This window comes from Bactrocera dorsalis, chromosome 1, assembly GCF_023373825.1.
Source record: "Bactrocera dorsalis isolate Fly_Bdor chromosome 1, ASM2337382v1, whole genome shotgun sequence".
Lineage (NCBI taxonomy): Eukaryota > Metazoa > Arthropoda > Insecta > Diptera > Tephritidae > Bactrocera > Bactrocera dorsalis.
In genome coordinates, this window is record NC_064303.1 from 18,366,527 (window position 1) to 18,383,795 (window position 17,269).

The 17,269-nt window shown below is 38.8% G+C and overlaps 1 protein-coding gene across 3 annotated transcripts in view; it reads left to right on the forward strand.

Annotated features, from left to right (window-relative positions):
- The window catches only part of LOC105233382 (discoidin domain-containing receptor 2), a 486,209-nt gene that overhangs the window by 95,479 nt on the left and 373,461 nt on the right, over positions 1–17,269 (forward strand). For all 3 annotated transcript variants that reach the window (XM_049457497.1, XM_049457512.1, XM_049457502.1), the window contains one exon: positions 15,036–16,029. In XM_049457497.1, coding sequence (XP_049313454.1) covers positions 15,738–16,029 — 292 coding nt within the window. In that variant the 5' untranslated portion in view covers positions 15,036–15,737. The remainder of the gene's footprint in view (positions 1–15,035; positions 16,030–17,269) is intronic.

Consider the following 17,269-nt stretch of genomic DNA (forward strand, 5'->3'; position numbering starts at 1 on the left):
TTTGACGAAGAGGATCCATCAAAGGCCAATGTTTATCTATGTTATAGTGAATTCAATCGAAATCGTAGATCACTCCAAGACGGATTACGTGAAGGTCGTCCAATATGAATTGTTGTTCCGAAAACTATTGATGCTGTGCACAAACTAATATCGCCAGATTATCGTGTGACCTATTGTGAGAAAGAGGCATTTATAAGCACTAGTGGGAATTTATTCTTAACAATTTGGATCTTAACATCGCTCCATAAATTTTAATTGGGGTTTGAATCGGTACTTTACGTGGGCCAACTCAAAGAGTCAATACGTTCTGCAGTGAGCCAATTTTTACATTTGAAGCTATTTAAGATCCAACAATGGATCTTAAATTGTCATGCATAAAAATCTAATTCGCAGGCATCGATTTGAACCCAAATAGTTCCATAGTATTTTTGAAAATGTTGAGATATGAAAATTGGTTCATTCTACCACCTTTTCTCACCAATAGTCTAACACTTTGCTGGTAAAATGCTCTCCAGTTCATTACGCTATCACTTTTGTGGTATATCTACATTCAGCCTTCTGCCTGTAACGTCGTCTGGGAACAAACGGCTAGTAGACAGTCATCCTAAGCTTGAGAAAGCTTATATTTTTCCTCAGTCATCGTTTACTATACTTAGACATAGGAATAATACATTAAACTGATTTCTGTGCTATCGAGAGTAGATTCAATATTGACAAAAGAAAAAAATTGAGAAAATATCGGGTATTACATAAGATCATGATCAGTGAGTAATTGAATACGAGCTGACTCTCTGGCTCTTGCATTGCAGCACATTATCTTTGGATTTCACGTTAGCTTAGCATGAGATCCTTCTGGACTATAGTAGAAAGTAAATTTATTAAACTCTAATCAAGGTTCATCATGCCACAATCATTGCATTTCTTACTGGATATTGTCCAATAGACGTGCATGCGGTAACACTGAAAATATTGAGCGATAACTCACACAATTGTATGGATGGAAGTTGAGATGGAAAAATACGAACACTTTCTCTTCCATTAAGCATCTTTTGTAAGACTGAAGTTGAAACATCTCGGTAGACAAACTTTTGACGAATCTCGTAAAATAGCCAGAATTCATATCCATAGACCTTATCCTTCATTTGTTGAATGAAACATCTCGGTAGATATACTTTGGATGAATTTCGTAGCCAGAATTCATATCAGCCGTCTCAACATTTTTGTTACAGGCTCAAAACGCTTTGTTGACTTATTAGTGTCTTTTTGATCCATACTTAAAAGTATTTAGGTATCACAACGAAGCGCCATTCTGAGCTGTTCAATTGGGATCCTCTTTTGCATCAACATTCTAACTTAAACTAACCTCTCGTGTTCGTAGAAGAATTGTACTTAAATCGTTAAATTAATCGCTCCACACCACTATGATTAAAGCATTTTCCTGAAAAGTTGCCGAGTAATACTAAATTCATTTCGTCATCCATGCCATCACGCTCGTTTACTCTAACTCAAATTGATGTCCTTGTCTGCGTATAATAATCCAAAAGGCATACATATAATAAAATGAGAGGAATGAGTATGCGTTACAACCGCTGAACTTACGATGAGTATAAGAACCGGGATATGGGTATATGTGCCCTACACTTTCTCTAATCCACCAATTACACACTCGGCTATAATTTCCATTAACAAATCCCACGCCGCATAATTACAGTGTCGCAAATCATATATTTTTTCACCAAGAATATTTTTTCGTCGACGGCGTACACGCCAGGGCCACTTTCGAAGGCAGCGTCGCAAGCAGCGTGGATCGACGTGGCAAATGCGAAGGCACGAACAAACAAAACGGTGAATAAACAGAAAAAGCATATGCGTGCGAATCTACTATATATGCGGAAAAAAGTGTCTGGATAATTCGCATGTGGGCCAACAGTGGACAGTAACTAAATGTATGGCGGAGTGGTGGAGCGACAAGAAGGCGAAAAACGGCTGAAGGCTTTTGTAGGCGACAACAAACCGACGAACCTTCACCTTCATGCGGCCGCAACACAATTTCACGTAAACCAAAACGTATTTGCAAACAATGAAAAAACACGTTATGCTAGCGGGTGGAGGCGACGCGCATGCGAAGGTGGGAGCAAATCATGAAATTGCATGGCAGAAAATGCGGTAGTAAAAGCGGTGTGTGGAGAATGTGCTGAGTGGCAGACGGCGCGGAAAAAAAATTGCACTTTGAAAAAACTATTTTACAACTGCAACAATAACAGCAACAACTAACACAATAATAGCAGCAAAGAAAAAAACTACTTCAAAATAGTGAATGCTTTTCGGAACTTGTTATACCCTGAACGGGTTAAATTAACATTGCCACCGAAGTTTGAGTTCGAGCTTTTGTTATATCGAGCTGAAATTTTGCAGACGTAATTTTCTCCAAAAGAAGTTGCTAATTTGTTGGAACCGCCGTTATCGGGCCACTATAGCATATAGCTGTCATACAAGCTGAACGAAAAAAATTAAGTTTTTGTATGGAAAACTTTTTCATTTGAAAAGATATCTTCACAAAATTTGACAGAGATTATTTTCCAAGATAATGGTATGATCTCCGAAGAAATCATTCAGATCGAATCTATATAGTATATAGCTGTCATACAAACTGAATAAAAAAATTTAGTTCTTATAAGGAAAACTTTTTCAGTTTTAAAAATATCTTAACGAAATTACATATATTTAATAGACCAAAGCAACGGTACAATCTCTGAAGAAATCGTTTAGATTGGATAACTCTATCCAATAGCTACCATACAAACGGAATGATCAAACTCAAGTCCCTGTATGGAAAACAGCGGTACAATCTCTGAAGAAATCGTACAGATCGGATCGTTATATCTTATAGCTACCATACAAACTGAAAGATCAAGCTCAAGTTCCTGTAAGGAAAACTTTTTCATTTTTAAAAATATCTTAATGAAATTGAATACAGTTTATAGACCAAAGCAAAGGTATAATCTGTGAAGAAATCATTGAGATCGGATACTTATATCCTATAGCTACCATATAGACCGTAAGATCAAACTCAAGTACCTGTATGGAAAACTTTCATATTTTACAAGATATCTTCACGAAATTTGACATGAAGTATTATCCAAAGCAACGCTACAACATCTGAAGAAATTATTATCGAATCAATATAGCATATAGCTGTCATACAATCTGACCGGTGAAATCAAATTATTGTACTAAAACACCTTCATTTGTGAAAGGTATTGCAGCTTCGGTGCAACCGCTTCGGTGCCTCTTATTGTTAGAACTTGTTTTTTTTTTCGCCTGGACATTTTCCGGTAGCTGCCACGCGAAAATTGCGCCGACAGTCTGGCGACGCTCTTTTTTCTTCCGTTTCTGCCATTGCGTTTGTCTCGCTGCTGCATTCTTTTTCATTACTTTTTATGCTAGTTTCTTGCAAGCAACTACCTCGCTGACTGATAGTGGCCAGTCGCCGTACAACTAACTGTCGGTCAGTTTACGCCATCAATAGCAGTCGCCGTACAATAGCAAGTAGTTGCTCACCCCGCCACCCGCTGCATGAGTTGAAGTGCAGTTTGCTGGCGCACCAGCTGACCGGCCGGCAGGATTGACTGAATGGGTATGAATAAATGAGTGAATGTGCTGGCATTTATACAATGAGCTCAGCTGAGTGCCTGCCGCACTGCCACTCGCCGTGCGCTTTCCCCGCCAACGCGCACAACACACCCACATTTATTCAACTAACCATTGTTTAGTTTTTGTTCGTATTTATTTGAGTTGTTGAAAAGTTTTCCCGCCATTGCCGCAAAGTATCCAATTAACAAATCCAAAGACACTGTCTGTGTTGGCTGGCAAGCAATTTACAGTGGTGTTGTTGCTTACCGCTCTATGTTGGACATTCTATTTTCTCGTGGTTAAACCTAGAGTGCTGACAGCGCATTCCCCTCACCACCACTTAGCAATTTACAGTTTTTCTACTTTTCTGTTTGATTGTTTTTGTCTATTTCCATTTTAATTTTTTCAATGGATTTGCTTATTCTAACACATCAATTGCTGTTTGTAGTTGTTGTTGTTTGTTGAAATAAACAATATGGAAATATTTCCATTGTTGAGCTATATTTGTTTGCATAAAACAATGTTTTACTACAGATTGCAAGATTTTCTAGGTTAGGGGCGACTGTATAGAAATTATGCAGGTATGCCATAAAAAAATCCTAAAAAACCAAAAAAACTTTTTCAGTTTTTAACCTTGATTGCAAACGAGGTTTGAGAAAATCTAGTTTAGCTTGATAGATTTCGAGGTGAAGGGAGAAGAGATTTTGTAGAAGTGGATGATATAACCTCTATCTATATCAAAAGGTCGAAAATGAACAGAGAAGTAGGGGCAGTTATGTCCACGAATGATCTTGAAATCTCTCTCTATCCGGCTACTATACTCTGACTGCATCTTCCAAGCGGAACTACTGGGTATAGAGAAAACTTATGGAGTTCCATTGAATAACTTCGAAGGATACTGTAAGCAACTTCATACGCGGAACGTAGGTGATCTTACCAGCTTAGTCAAATATTGCAGGAGAGCTTAAAGCTCACTGGCAAGTTAACTCCTTTATTAGCGTAGACTTCGCTTACGATTATAGCCGAGTTTACATCAGCGCGTCAGTCGTTTCTTCTTTTCGCAACGTGGCGCCAATTGGAGATTCCAAGCGAAGCCGGGTCCTTCTCCACTTGGTCTTACCAACGGACTGATGGTCTTCCTTTTCCTCTGCTTCCGCCGGCGGGTGTTGGATCGAACACTCTCTGATCTGTGGACGGGGGATGAGTGACTTATAAATTTCGGTCTTTCTTCGTCGAGAGACAATTTTACTTCTCAATTTCGAGTGTGGCATTATTGTTGGAGTTAATGCTGGTTCCAAAAAAGACGAAATCATCTACGACTTCGAAGTTATGACTGTAAACAGCGACGTGGAAGCCAAGTCGTGATGGCTTCGACGGCTGCAGCTTGGTTGGTAAAACTAGTTGCCTTTTAGACGAATCCGGTGAAGAGTTAATACCATGTCCACCAGGAGCGATTAAAAGAGTGTTTTGCACTCACTTTGAAGAAATAGTTCCGAACAGATGATATAACCTAAGTTCGACTAGAGCTCAAAACTTGGTGCATAAATCCAGGAATTTGCTAGCTTACAGCTACTATAACGTGCTCAGCATTTCCAAAGAACACACGCTGATAATGGGAATGTCCTTTAACAATGCATATTTGCCGCAGCTGTAAGATTTCACTTGCACTTTCACCGTATATGCAATCAGAAACAGAATACTTGGAAGCCGTCAATCACCAACTTTGAATGGCTGTCCACATTGTGAACTCAAAAAAAAAAAAAGAATAGCCGATCTAAGTTGTTGTATTTTCATCGCCAAGTGACCAAGTGAAGGTCATACGATAGTACATCGAGTCGATGCATCCAGCGGTAATTGAGTCCAAAGTGTAAGCACTCCCACCTACCTACCTACGTAGACTATAAGTTACAGTCCATTCCTCTATTTTATTCTAAGTGATTTATAAGAGACAATCTTTTGGTTTCTCTCATTATTATTCTGAAGAAGTCGCTCAGACCTAAAGTTGTGTCAATCCTTATATGATTTTTTCCAATTTGAAAGTTGATTAATGTTGTTCCTGCTCATTCTTGAAATTTTAACATATCGGTGTTGATCGTTATGTTACCAATGGCAGATACTTCGCCCCAGACTGCTTAGCTTTGCAAATTGGCGAATTCGAATAGCTTAGAATATTCTTCCTTCTAACGGGTGTTGTTTTAGACGTGTTGTTTTCAATGAGACAATACAATTTACGAAGTTGATCTTTTTGATGACTGTTGCTTCATTTTACTGCATTTAGTTTGCCATTTTATAATGAACAGCCTTACTTCGGAACAAGATTAGCGAATTATGCGAATTTATTACGAAAATAGTGGACCGGAAAAAATAAGAATTTTTTCAACAACAAAGACGAAGTAACGTCGTTACAACCTCGAAAAGTCACTGTTTGATGGGACCTATAAGTAGAGGGAATCAACGGTCCATATGATGATTTCGTGGATAATCACGCGGCGTAGGCTTGTGACAAGAGAATGAGACAGCGCTGGCCTATGTTTTGTGAGGCTATGAGAAGTCGCTTCACTACACAACTAAAACCGAGGCGATTGACGCCTTGGAATATAATATTCGGCGCTTTATTGCTAACATACGACCACAATCACCCAACATTTTATACTTTTACAAACATTTTGAACCGTAAGGCATTTTCCTGCATTTGATTTTTGTAATTTGTATGAGTATACAATGTTCGGATGCACCCAAACGTAGCCTTCGTTCAACTCAATTACTTACAAAAACTTACGTTATATAAAGAATATGTTTGGCGCACTTCGCTCAACTAATGGTCAGCATAATCGGCCTACTGAGTATACTATTGGCAACAACATCACCCATCTTTAGGTCCAGCATTCATGATTGCATAACATTCGACCGTACTCGGACAAATATGCATATCATGCCTAGTACGCAGTGAAGAAAATAAAATAAAGCAGCCGTACCTGAGAGTGTAGACGAAAACTCGGACTGACGTATGAAACGACTTGGATCATATCTTAATTAGATCCAACGTTTTCGAGCCAAATTTAGTTCAGCGAGGAGGTCCATTTCTCTCTCAGTGAGTATGTAAACAAACACATTTGCCGCATTTGAGAAGAAGAGAAATCTGAAGAGATTCAAGAGCTGCCATTTCAGACAGAAAAAATAACGGTTTGAAGTGGTTCGGGTGTTGATGGCATTATCGGTCCATATTTCTTCAAAAATGATGCCGGTGAGAAACTGTAGCGCCATAATAACCAACTATTTGTTGCCTGAAATTGAAGCTCGTGGTCTAAGCGACATTTGATATGAACAAGACGGCGCCACTTTCTACACATCACATCAATCAATAGATTTATTGATAGACTACTTCGGTTAGCAGATAATTTCACGTTTTGGGCTGGTCAATTGACCACCAAGATCATGTGATATCACACCGTTTGACCCTTTCCTACGAGATTATACAAAGTCTATGCGGACAATCCCGCTTCTATTCTGGCCTTGGAGCAAAACAGCATGCACGTCATTCGTCGGTTAGCAGTCCAAATGTTCGAACGAGTCATCGAAAATTTGGATTCAACGGATCTGAGACGTCGTTCAATAGAACCACGGTGAATATATTAGTTTAGTATAAAGATCACACAAAGCTTCAGTCAATGGAATGTATAAACTGTTTTCTCTAAACCAATATATGTTAAGTACATATGTAGCTCTGCAATGTCTGCGCTTCGCAAACGAAGCATGCAAATCACAGGCGGCTAATTTTACGCAAGTTTCACGAATAACTTCATAAACGTCGTGCCGACACCTTCGCAACGTGCCACCAATCAATTGTCGCTACTGAAGCCGCAGTCGCAGTGGGAGCAACAGCCACAGCCGCAGCCGCCGCCGTCATTCCTGGAATGCGTAGCATAAATTAATTGAAGGAAACGCGCCAGACGCTGTGTGGCCTGTCAGTTTTAGCGACAAAGTAAAGGAAGCGGAACAACAACAACAATGGATGTCGAAGTGCATATACACTGTGTGTGTATGAATGTGTGTTTGTTTGTATATAACTAATTAGAAAAGCAAACGAAGAGGCAAAGTGTTGCAAGTGCGCGCCTATTACGGCGAAAGTAATGCAGCAGACGTTGCATATGATTTTATACGAGAGTATGCACATTTGCAGTTACATTTGTGTATACATACATACATGTATTACATGTATATACGTAAATGGGCATGTAGAAATATTAAATGACAGACGCGTTTGTAGGCAATGTGCAACAAGCGCGCTAGAGAAAGAATACTAATTTGTAGGCTGCATGTGGCTAACTGAAAGTAAACAGAATAAGAAGAAGACACGTGACAGACATCAGCGCAAGCAACAGTAATAACAATAATAACAAAAAAGGCAACATGCAATTTGACAGACAAAACACAGGCGCGCAGCCGTTATTGCAAAGGGAACAAATTGGTGTTGGAGAAACTAAAAATTAAAAAAAAAAACAAAAAAATTTAGCTCGGTCTGCTTCGAAGCTATAGCACCCTTCACAGAAGAGTTTCTCATGTCATAAAAAGGTCTTTATGTTTTTTTTATCTCGATTAAGATCGGTCAGTTTGTATGGCAGCTATAGGCTATCGTGGTCCGATCTGAATTATATGTTCGGAATTGTAGTGCCAAATTTGACGAAGACATACCGACAAGGATTTGAGTCTGATCGGTCAGGTTGTATCCTGTTATATTGTAGGATCAAAACAATTTGCTCAGAAATGATGTTATTGCCTTAGGCAAAAATCCATACCATATTCCGTGAAGATTTCTGAACTGAACGAAAAATATTCAATTGGTAGGACAGCTATAAGCTATCGCGGCTCGATCTAAATGATATATTCAGATATTGGAACTCTGCCTTGGGTAATACCAGTTCCAGTTTTCGTGAAGATATATTGTCAAATAAAAAAGCTTTTCATATAAGAATTAAATATTGATCGATATGTGCAGAGCAGATGGAGATAGCGAAATCGACTAAGCACACCACGTAGATCATTTGTATATATATTGGGGTCTATTATAGGTTAGATTAGATTAATCGGGTGAATCAATAAGCCACGCAAACACCACTTTTGGTGCTTTGCGATACCAAATGGAATTCAGTTGCAAAGCCCAAAAGGAGTAGTCAACCTTTAGGATGCCTTCGTTTGACGTGAATTTGAACACACTCTGCGGTCTGACTATTGATACCTCCTCCAGTACATCAAACCGTGGGGACTCCATCGTAGTGTTGCCAATACGGAACAAGTGCATAAGAGATGCCCATTTATTTCCCTGGTGCCCTGATCTAAACATTTTTTACAGTCTTCTCGATCTGTCAGTCCCATTCTGCGGGCGTGTGCCAACACCTGACAGTAACCAGTTAGTATTCCGATGATTTTCTTACAGTCTTCTCTATTAAGTGCTAATAGGAATTTTGTATACTTCCGATCTACTGCTTTGCAATTTTGTAAGCAGGAAGCTCGTTCCATCGTGTTTTGATTTTTCTTATCATGCTTCTGTCAAGATCGTCGTATAAACAATGCATGCATTTCCCAATGTTATCAGGATGTTAGCCGTACACCATTCTTGATAATCTCGTCCACTATTTCATTGCCCTCGATGCCGTTGTGGCCTGGTACCCAGTAGAAGTGACAACACTTCCACTGTTGCCCTGATACTTCTCCCAAGATACTTCTGACCGATATGCGATACGAAGTTACTGTTTGGAATTGCCTGCACATGCATTGTAGGCCAGCTCCGCGAATAGCAAAAACTTCACGTTGTAGTTGTTTAGAGTGTTGCGCATAGATAAGGTACCTTTAAGCCAGCCATCTTTTTCTATTTTCCCAGTTGAAAAGTGTGGTCATGTAGTACGTGTTTGCATCACTGCCTTTACCCGCCGAGCTATGCCCGAATGTTCTTTATGTACATTCTTTTGCAACCAGTAGTCCGTCTGTCGATTTTTCTATGCAGTTTTCAGCGGAGAAGTCCAAAGGTCGCAGGGTTAGTACCAGTTCAAATGTCGCCGTTAGAGTTGTTCGTAAAGCTCCACATCTACTGCACCGTAAAGGAGAATTGATTTATAAATAGCTGTGCAGCACCAGTGCAAGAGAGAGGGAGAGAGCACCGAGGTTGTGCCGATCGACTGCCTACACGCAAATAACGCATTGCTAGCTTTTCGCACTCTTTCTTTCAATTTGTGCTTCCACAGCAGTTTGCTTTTCAAAACTGCCTCAAGGTATTGATGCGATCCTTGGGAGAGAGTTGTGTCCCATTTATCGAAGGGAATCTCCGTACAGAAATTTTTTCTTTTCTTGTGAAAACAGTTTTCTTCGGGTTCAACCCCACATCCGCATGCGGTGCTCAGTTCCGAACTTTATTGAGAGTGGTGGTCATAATACTGCTAATGGTTTGTATACATGCATATACCATTATCTTAGGGGCCTTGTCTTCTAAGTTCCTTAGCATTTTATTCAACACAGAAGCGGAGATAGCACTCCATTTTGAGGAGTACCTCTACAAACTTTTTTGCTCTTTTTAGCATCGTTACTTTCTGTTCTTATCTGTCTAAAGGTTAAAAAAGGCGTCTGATTAATCATTGTATAGCAAGATCAACATCTATTGACTGGATACTATTCCGTAGAGATCTTGTTGACCACCCCAGAAATGTCCAGGAATGCTCGAAGAGCGTATTCCTTATGGGGTCTAATATGTGTTCCTCAAAGTTTTTTTTCGTAGTTGATTTTATGATAAATTAGGTTTTTATATGAGTTAAAACTTTTTGTTAAATCAACCTGCTCCTGGTATAAAAACCCAAAAATCCAACAAAAATAAAAAATTTTAAGTAATAATAAAAATGCTTTAAAAAATATAGCAAATATGACTCTGTACCACCAAAAATGAAACAAAGTCCCGTAGTGCAATTATTACTCTCTTTTTTTCGGCAAAGAAAGTGCCAACGCGGCACAAAGGTGGCAATGTAGGCGGCTTGTCTGCCACTTTTTTGCGCGGTTTCTACTTTTTTGTGCGGCAATGTTAGTTTGTTTTTGTGCTTTTGCCGGCGTAAAAGCCGCCTTGGGTCCGCTATTCAGCCAAATGGCATAATATTAATTTGCGCGCCGCACAATCCACAGCCCATAACCATACAACTACACAAACACATATACAAACAAGCAAACATATGTCTGTACATTCATGCATTGACCAGGATCTGCCTCTGTCTATTGTCGCCTTTTATAAATTGTGCATGTCCGCAAGCATATGCTGTTGCAAGTGAATATGCATACAATTATTTGCTCAGAAGTCGGCTTGACTGTCTACTTGCCCGCACAAACATACAAACAAGCATACACATGAATTTCGCGCTTGTGGCAACGGCTTTGTTGATTGTCTATTTGTGGGCACAAACAGCAAAATATTTCTACTCCTCCATTCATTTAGCCAATTTTAGCGGTAAAGTACAGATGTTCATTTTTTGGCACGGCAAATATTCATATTGAATTTTTTTACAGTTTTGTGGAACCGGCAGTACGGTGTGTCATTTATTTTGAGGTTAACTCATACTTGATATTCGTGATTTATATTATTAGATTGAGTTTGTGATGGTCGTACTGCAGCGGATCGCACTTAGGCAAAAGAAGCAAGCTATTTGTTAGATGATAGTTAAGTGAGGTTAGGTAGGAAAGAAAGTTTATAAGGAGCTGTTATTATACCCAGACCATTTCAGTTGTCTATCTTGAGTCTAAAGAAGTCAGGTTCGCGTTCAAAACTTTCTGTTTACAGTACAGTCTCACATAAAATTATTACTTATTAAAGAAAATTAAATATATACTAGATATCCATGACTGCATCGTATTACTTATTGAGACGTGGTTTCTGATTGGTCCTCAAACTGCTTAAAGTAATAATTTGAAATCATAACTACTCGTATCTAAAAAAGCTTCAATATTTGTCTCTCTCTCTCCCTCTCTCTCACACTCTCTGGTACTCTGAAATTCTTATAAGTGATTTCTGAAAGTATTTCTATTCGGCATTTATTTTTTGAAGCTTATCTCTTTCAAATATTGTCCGCGGCTACGCTTCAGATGGCCCATCCGCTGAGTCCAATTTTCGATGACTCGTTCGAGATTGGTAACTGGTGAATGAAAAGCGTGATGATTTGCTCCAAGGCCTGAATCGAAGCGGGATTGTCCGCATAGACTTTAGACTTTACATATCTCCACAGGAAAGAATATAAGAGTGTGATATGCACTTAGTGGCAAATTTATGGGCGCTAAACCTGAAATTATCTACTCACCTGTGGAAAGTGGCGCCGTCTTGTTGAAACCAAATATCGCCGAGGTCACAAGCTTCAATTTCAGGCATCAAATAGTTGGTTGTAATGGTGCGATACGTGCTCACCGACATCATTTTTGAAGAAATATGGACCAATGACTCCATCGACCCACGCACCACACCAACCGTTGGATTTTCTGTATGAAATGGCAGCTCTTGAATTTCTTAAGGTTGCTCTTCGTCTTTACATACCCATTAGAACAAAAACGAGCCTCATCGCTGAAAAAATTTGGCTCAAAAACGTTGGATCTTCTTGGAAGATCTTCAAGAGCTTGATTTCTGTACCTTATTTCACCCAACTGCAAACACTGTCGACAACTGTGCGTTTTAACTCGCCACTAGTACTGTCATATTTCCATGTCATGTTATTGATAGTGGCAATGGCATTGGTGTAATTGCAGCACAAAAAGTTGTAGAAACCAAACGCCTTTTGAAGTCTCATATTTTCTATGCACTCGGCAAAAATGGCTAGAGCCGCCAACTGTTTTCTTTTCATTCCGAAATTTCTTGTGGCCCATTTTTTTCATAGACGCTTTTAATATTCTTTTTTTTCAAAGCGTCTACTTTTCAATGCTACTTGCTTTTCATATGATTTTTGTTATTTTTGGAAAATACTTTTTTTCATTTCCGCTTGTAATTTAACCGCTGATAGCACTGCAAAGACGAGGCTCTAACGCTAGCCACAAACGGGCTGCTTGGTGTAGGCGCATTTTTATAAATTAGGAAAGCGTATGAATGACTGTATGAATGGCGCAATGAATGGCTGCTATTAGCCGGCTGTCGCTTGTTGGGCGGTGTGGATTACACACTTCGGACGCCACACTCAACGCCGTAATGGCACAATATGAAAAGTCTTAACATAGGCCATGTGGCCGGCCAGTTGTGGAATTTAATCAACACTATGCAAAAATGCTGGTAGAAGGGGTCACTTTGGATGTTTTACAAGAAAGTATGATTGCTTGTTTTACATATGTATGTATGTATATTCATATATATTAAAGAGTGTATGGTATGGTAATGGGTAGTTGCTTTTTTGTATCGATGTTACATATTTACTGAAGTGAAATTGTCTAAACAGAAAATATATGTGCACCTCTCCTTAAATCTTTTAAATAATACAGAGTTATATACTATATCAATATCTGCATCTTCCAAGCAGAAGTACTAGGTATAGAAAAGGCCTGCGAAGCTCTATTAGAAAGCCGCGGGAATATAAATAAAGCAACTATATTTACGGATAGCCAGGCGGCGCTCCTGGCCTTGTCCTCACCCATGACAAATTCCAGTATAGTTCATAACTGCAAGAAAGCACTAAGCTCAATAAAAGACAAGCTCCAACTAGACATGATCTGGGTTCCCGCTCACAGGAACATTTTCGGTAACGAAAAAGCAGACGAGTTGGCAAAGGCAGGAGCTTTCCTCAACGAATCCGAGGCGGAGCTAATACCAAGCACGGATCGATCAAAAGAGAGATCAAAAGACAATTTCAACAAGTTGCAAATAAGAGTTGCAAAAACATTACGAAAATGCTTCATAACGAAACAATTATGGTCAACATATGACAGGAAAAGAACCAACTGAATCCTAAACGGAAAAAATCATGGGTTAATCCGGTACAACATCAATATCGACTGCAAAAACAGAACGATTCGCTAAGAAGGCAAAGCTCTGTGCTTGGTGGGATCAGAAGGATGTGGTATCTCATGGGCATCTAAAAGTTGGTGAAACTGTTAATACTAATCGGTACAGACAACAAATTATCAATTGATCGAAAAACGACGAAGACACGGCAAAGTAATTTTGTTACATGACAATGCACCTGCAGACAAAGCAAAAGATCTTTTCAGGATATAATCAAAATACTTGGCTGCTGCTACCCCACCCGCCTTTTTTTAGCAGACTTGACTGCTTTCGATTACCATTTGTTATCATCGATGGGGCAAACATTGGCAGAGCAGCACCTCGATTCCTACGCAGAAGTCGAAAACTGGGTGGTTTGCTTCAAAAGACCAATATTTTTATTGCCATGGTATCCACAAATTGCCAGAAAGGTGGTCTCAATGTGTAAAACGAAAACAATGGTCAACACTTTGAATATTTTATTTTTTTTTATACTTTCCCGTTAAAAATCAGTATTTCATTTTAAAAACGCATACCGGTGCACTTGGTATATGAAATGCATCGGCCAATTTGTAAGATATTCCAATGAAAATAATTTTCTGTGTTTTCTTGAATTCAGAGCAAGTTTAAATACCCTTTAAGATTGGCTACATGAAACCATATACAAGCCAGTAATATTTTATAGAAGCAGGTGTATAATTGCGAAACTCGCTGCTCAAGGAACTGGATCAATGTAGATTTTTTTCTATCAGAGGTGACTGCCATTTAGATAGAATAGATTTTAACAGGTGTTGGTTAACAACGACATCCTGTGCAACTGCGAGATACTTCTGGTTAGTGTAAAACGCAAGAGATCCACTGAACTACTTGGCTAAAATATGATCTATCTTGATGCAATCGAGGCAGTTATTACTGGTCGTTGTCCAATAGAATAACATGCCGTAAGGAGTCTAATCGGATGCTTAACATCAAAGTTGATGGGAACATACAGGCAATTATCAAGCTTTAGTCAGAGCGAGTTTGAAATCTGACGGCAGTCATGTGTACATAAGTACATATATTCGGCGAAGCCTGGGGAAATGGTCAGAATTGATATTAGGCACCTCAACGAGTTAGTGGCAAAATCAAAGAGCTTCGTAGATTTTTGAGAGTATGGTCGAAAAGAACTATAACTACAGAAATCCCAGGAAAGTTGAGTTTTTGGAACTGATTACTATTCTCGAAATATTATTTCAAACTTTATAATTAAGTACAGGTTTTGTTAGTTAACATTATTATTATAAATTGTTCAAATGAGACCATTTAATCTCTCCTAACCTAACCTTTTATTATCGATTGCTTATACAATTATATGTGCAAAAGTCTCAGTTGATTATAATATTCGAAAATAAACATTGTCTCTCTTTCTCTTTACTTTCAGACATTCGCATGCAACATGCCGCAGTAATCACATAACAACAATTCGTAGCGCTTTAGATTAAAATAAGCTACTTGTGTTAAGCGTTTTGCATACCACCCGCCCACCTTAATGTACCAATACACAATCTAATTAAATTAATTCGACATTTGTGCAAAGTTCACGCTGAAAATCGACGAACGAATTGCCATAGCATACTTACTAGTTGCCAGCGTTATGCCGCTAGCGTGCCGTTATTTTAAATGTTACTGCAACCGTTCAAGCGAAAACTACGTGCAGGGCTGGGACAACAACAGCAACAGAAGCAGCTGTGGTAGCCGTAACAAAAATATACGCAACATTGACATTGGCCTCGGACAGCGGGGACAGCAACTACAAAAATAACAACAACAACAACAACAAAATCAGCAAAAATAAAAACAACAACAGTAAACAAAAATAACAACAATAATAATAATAATCATAAAATCAGCAAAAAACAATAACAACAACAACTAAGCAATCAACCTTTTGCATTCGTTCATGCCACATTCAATATACAAAAACAATTGGGTGGCAACCTTTTGCTGGACAACTAACTACAAAGTGTGCGCGCATAAAAACGCCAAATAGAGAAGGTGGCGCAAAAACAAAAACCAAAAAAAAAACTAAAGTTCAGCGAACAGTGAATGCGGAAAGTCAAACGAAAACGGAAAATATCATAAAATGGCTGCAATAAAAATTCGACAATTGAATTCATTTAAATTGCAACAGCAGCAGCAGGAGGAGTTGCCGAAAGCCAACTGCCGCGGCGCATTCGCTTTGCTGTTTAGCCGTTGTTCGTATTGCGCAACAAATTATTTGAAAAGTTATTGCCGCATTAAGCGTCATGGTGTTAATAAAAATAAAACTTTATGTTGGCTGACATTGACTTTGATTTTATTGAGCTGCAGCAGTTGGCATGGACGGCGCGGCGGACGTGGTGGCGGCGGTGCGTTCTGTTATGCGCTCGATATCGGTAAGTGCTAACAAAATTTACATAAATACACACAAACATACTGAAATACCCTTCACGATTAATACGAAATATTTCTTACGATTACTTGATTTCGATCGGTCAGTTTGTATGGCAGCTATATGCTATAGTGCTTCGATCTGAACAATTTCTTGGGGGATTATAGTATTGACTTCGGCAATAACCCATGCCAAATTTCGTGAAGATATCTCGTTGAATGAAAAAGTTTTCCATACAAGAATTTGTTTTTGATGTGTTAGTTTGTATGACAGCTATATGCTATAGTCCTTCTATCTGAACAATTTCTTGAGAGATTGTAGCAATGCCTTTGAAAATAGTTTTTGTCAAAGTTCGTGAAGATATCTCGTTGAATGAAAAAGTTTTCCATACAAGCACTTTATTATGATCGTTCAGTTTGTATGGCAGCTATATGTTATTGGGATCCAATCTAAACAATTTCCTAGGCGATTACATTATTGCGCTAGGCAATAATCTATGTAAAATTTCGTGAAGATATCTCGTCAAGTACAGAAGTTTTCCATACACGAATTTGACTTTGAAGGGTCAGCAGCTATATCCTAGTTCGACCTAATACAATAATCCAGGCCAATTTTCATTAGGATTTATCTTTAAATGTACCTGATTCCGATCGTTCAGTTTCTTTGTGTGTGCTATAAACTTCGTTGCAATCTATGCAGGGTATAAAAATACATACCAATAGCCTCGACTCCCCTCATCTGCTAATCCCCTTTTGACTCTGCAAAATTTGCGTTTAATTGCTGCTGCCGCCGTTTTCAACACCCTTTTTGTGCGCAATTTTATTGCTGCTGCCGCTATTTTGTAGCAATTTTTAGAGCCATCAGGTGCATACTCCACACACAATGACGGCAACATTTTATGCAACATTTCAATTGCCAACAAATTGTATTCAAATTGCGTATAATAATTTCGATACTTTCGGCGCTTATAGCTGCAAGTTTATGTTGAAGTTTTGTAGCTGTTTTGTGTTTATTTAATTACATAATCAATTACCTGGTAATTGGAAGTGAATGATGTGTGATGATCTCAATTGGCGTATAAAATGTGCTAGGTGGTGTGATAGAGGCAGCAGGAAAGTTTGAACAAGTGTGTATATAAATATTTTAGTGCAAATGCAAGTGGAGCTGGAAATGTCAGAGTTTGAACCAGATTTTGTTCTGCATGGAATTAAGTCAATATATTTAAAAGAGTCTTTTATGCCTTT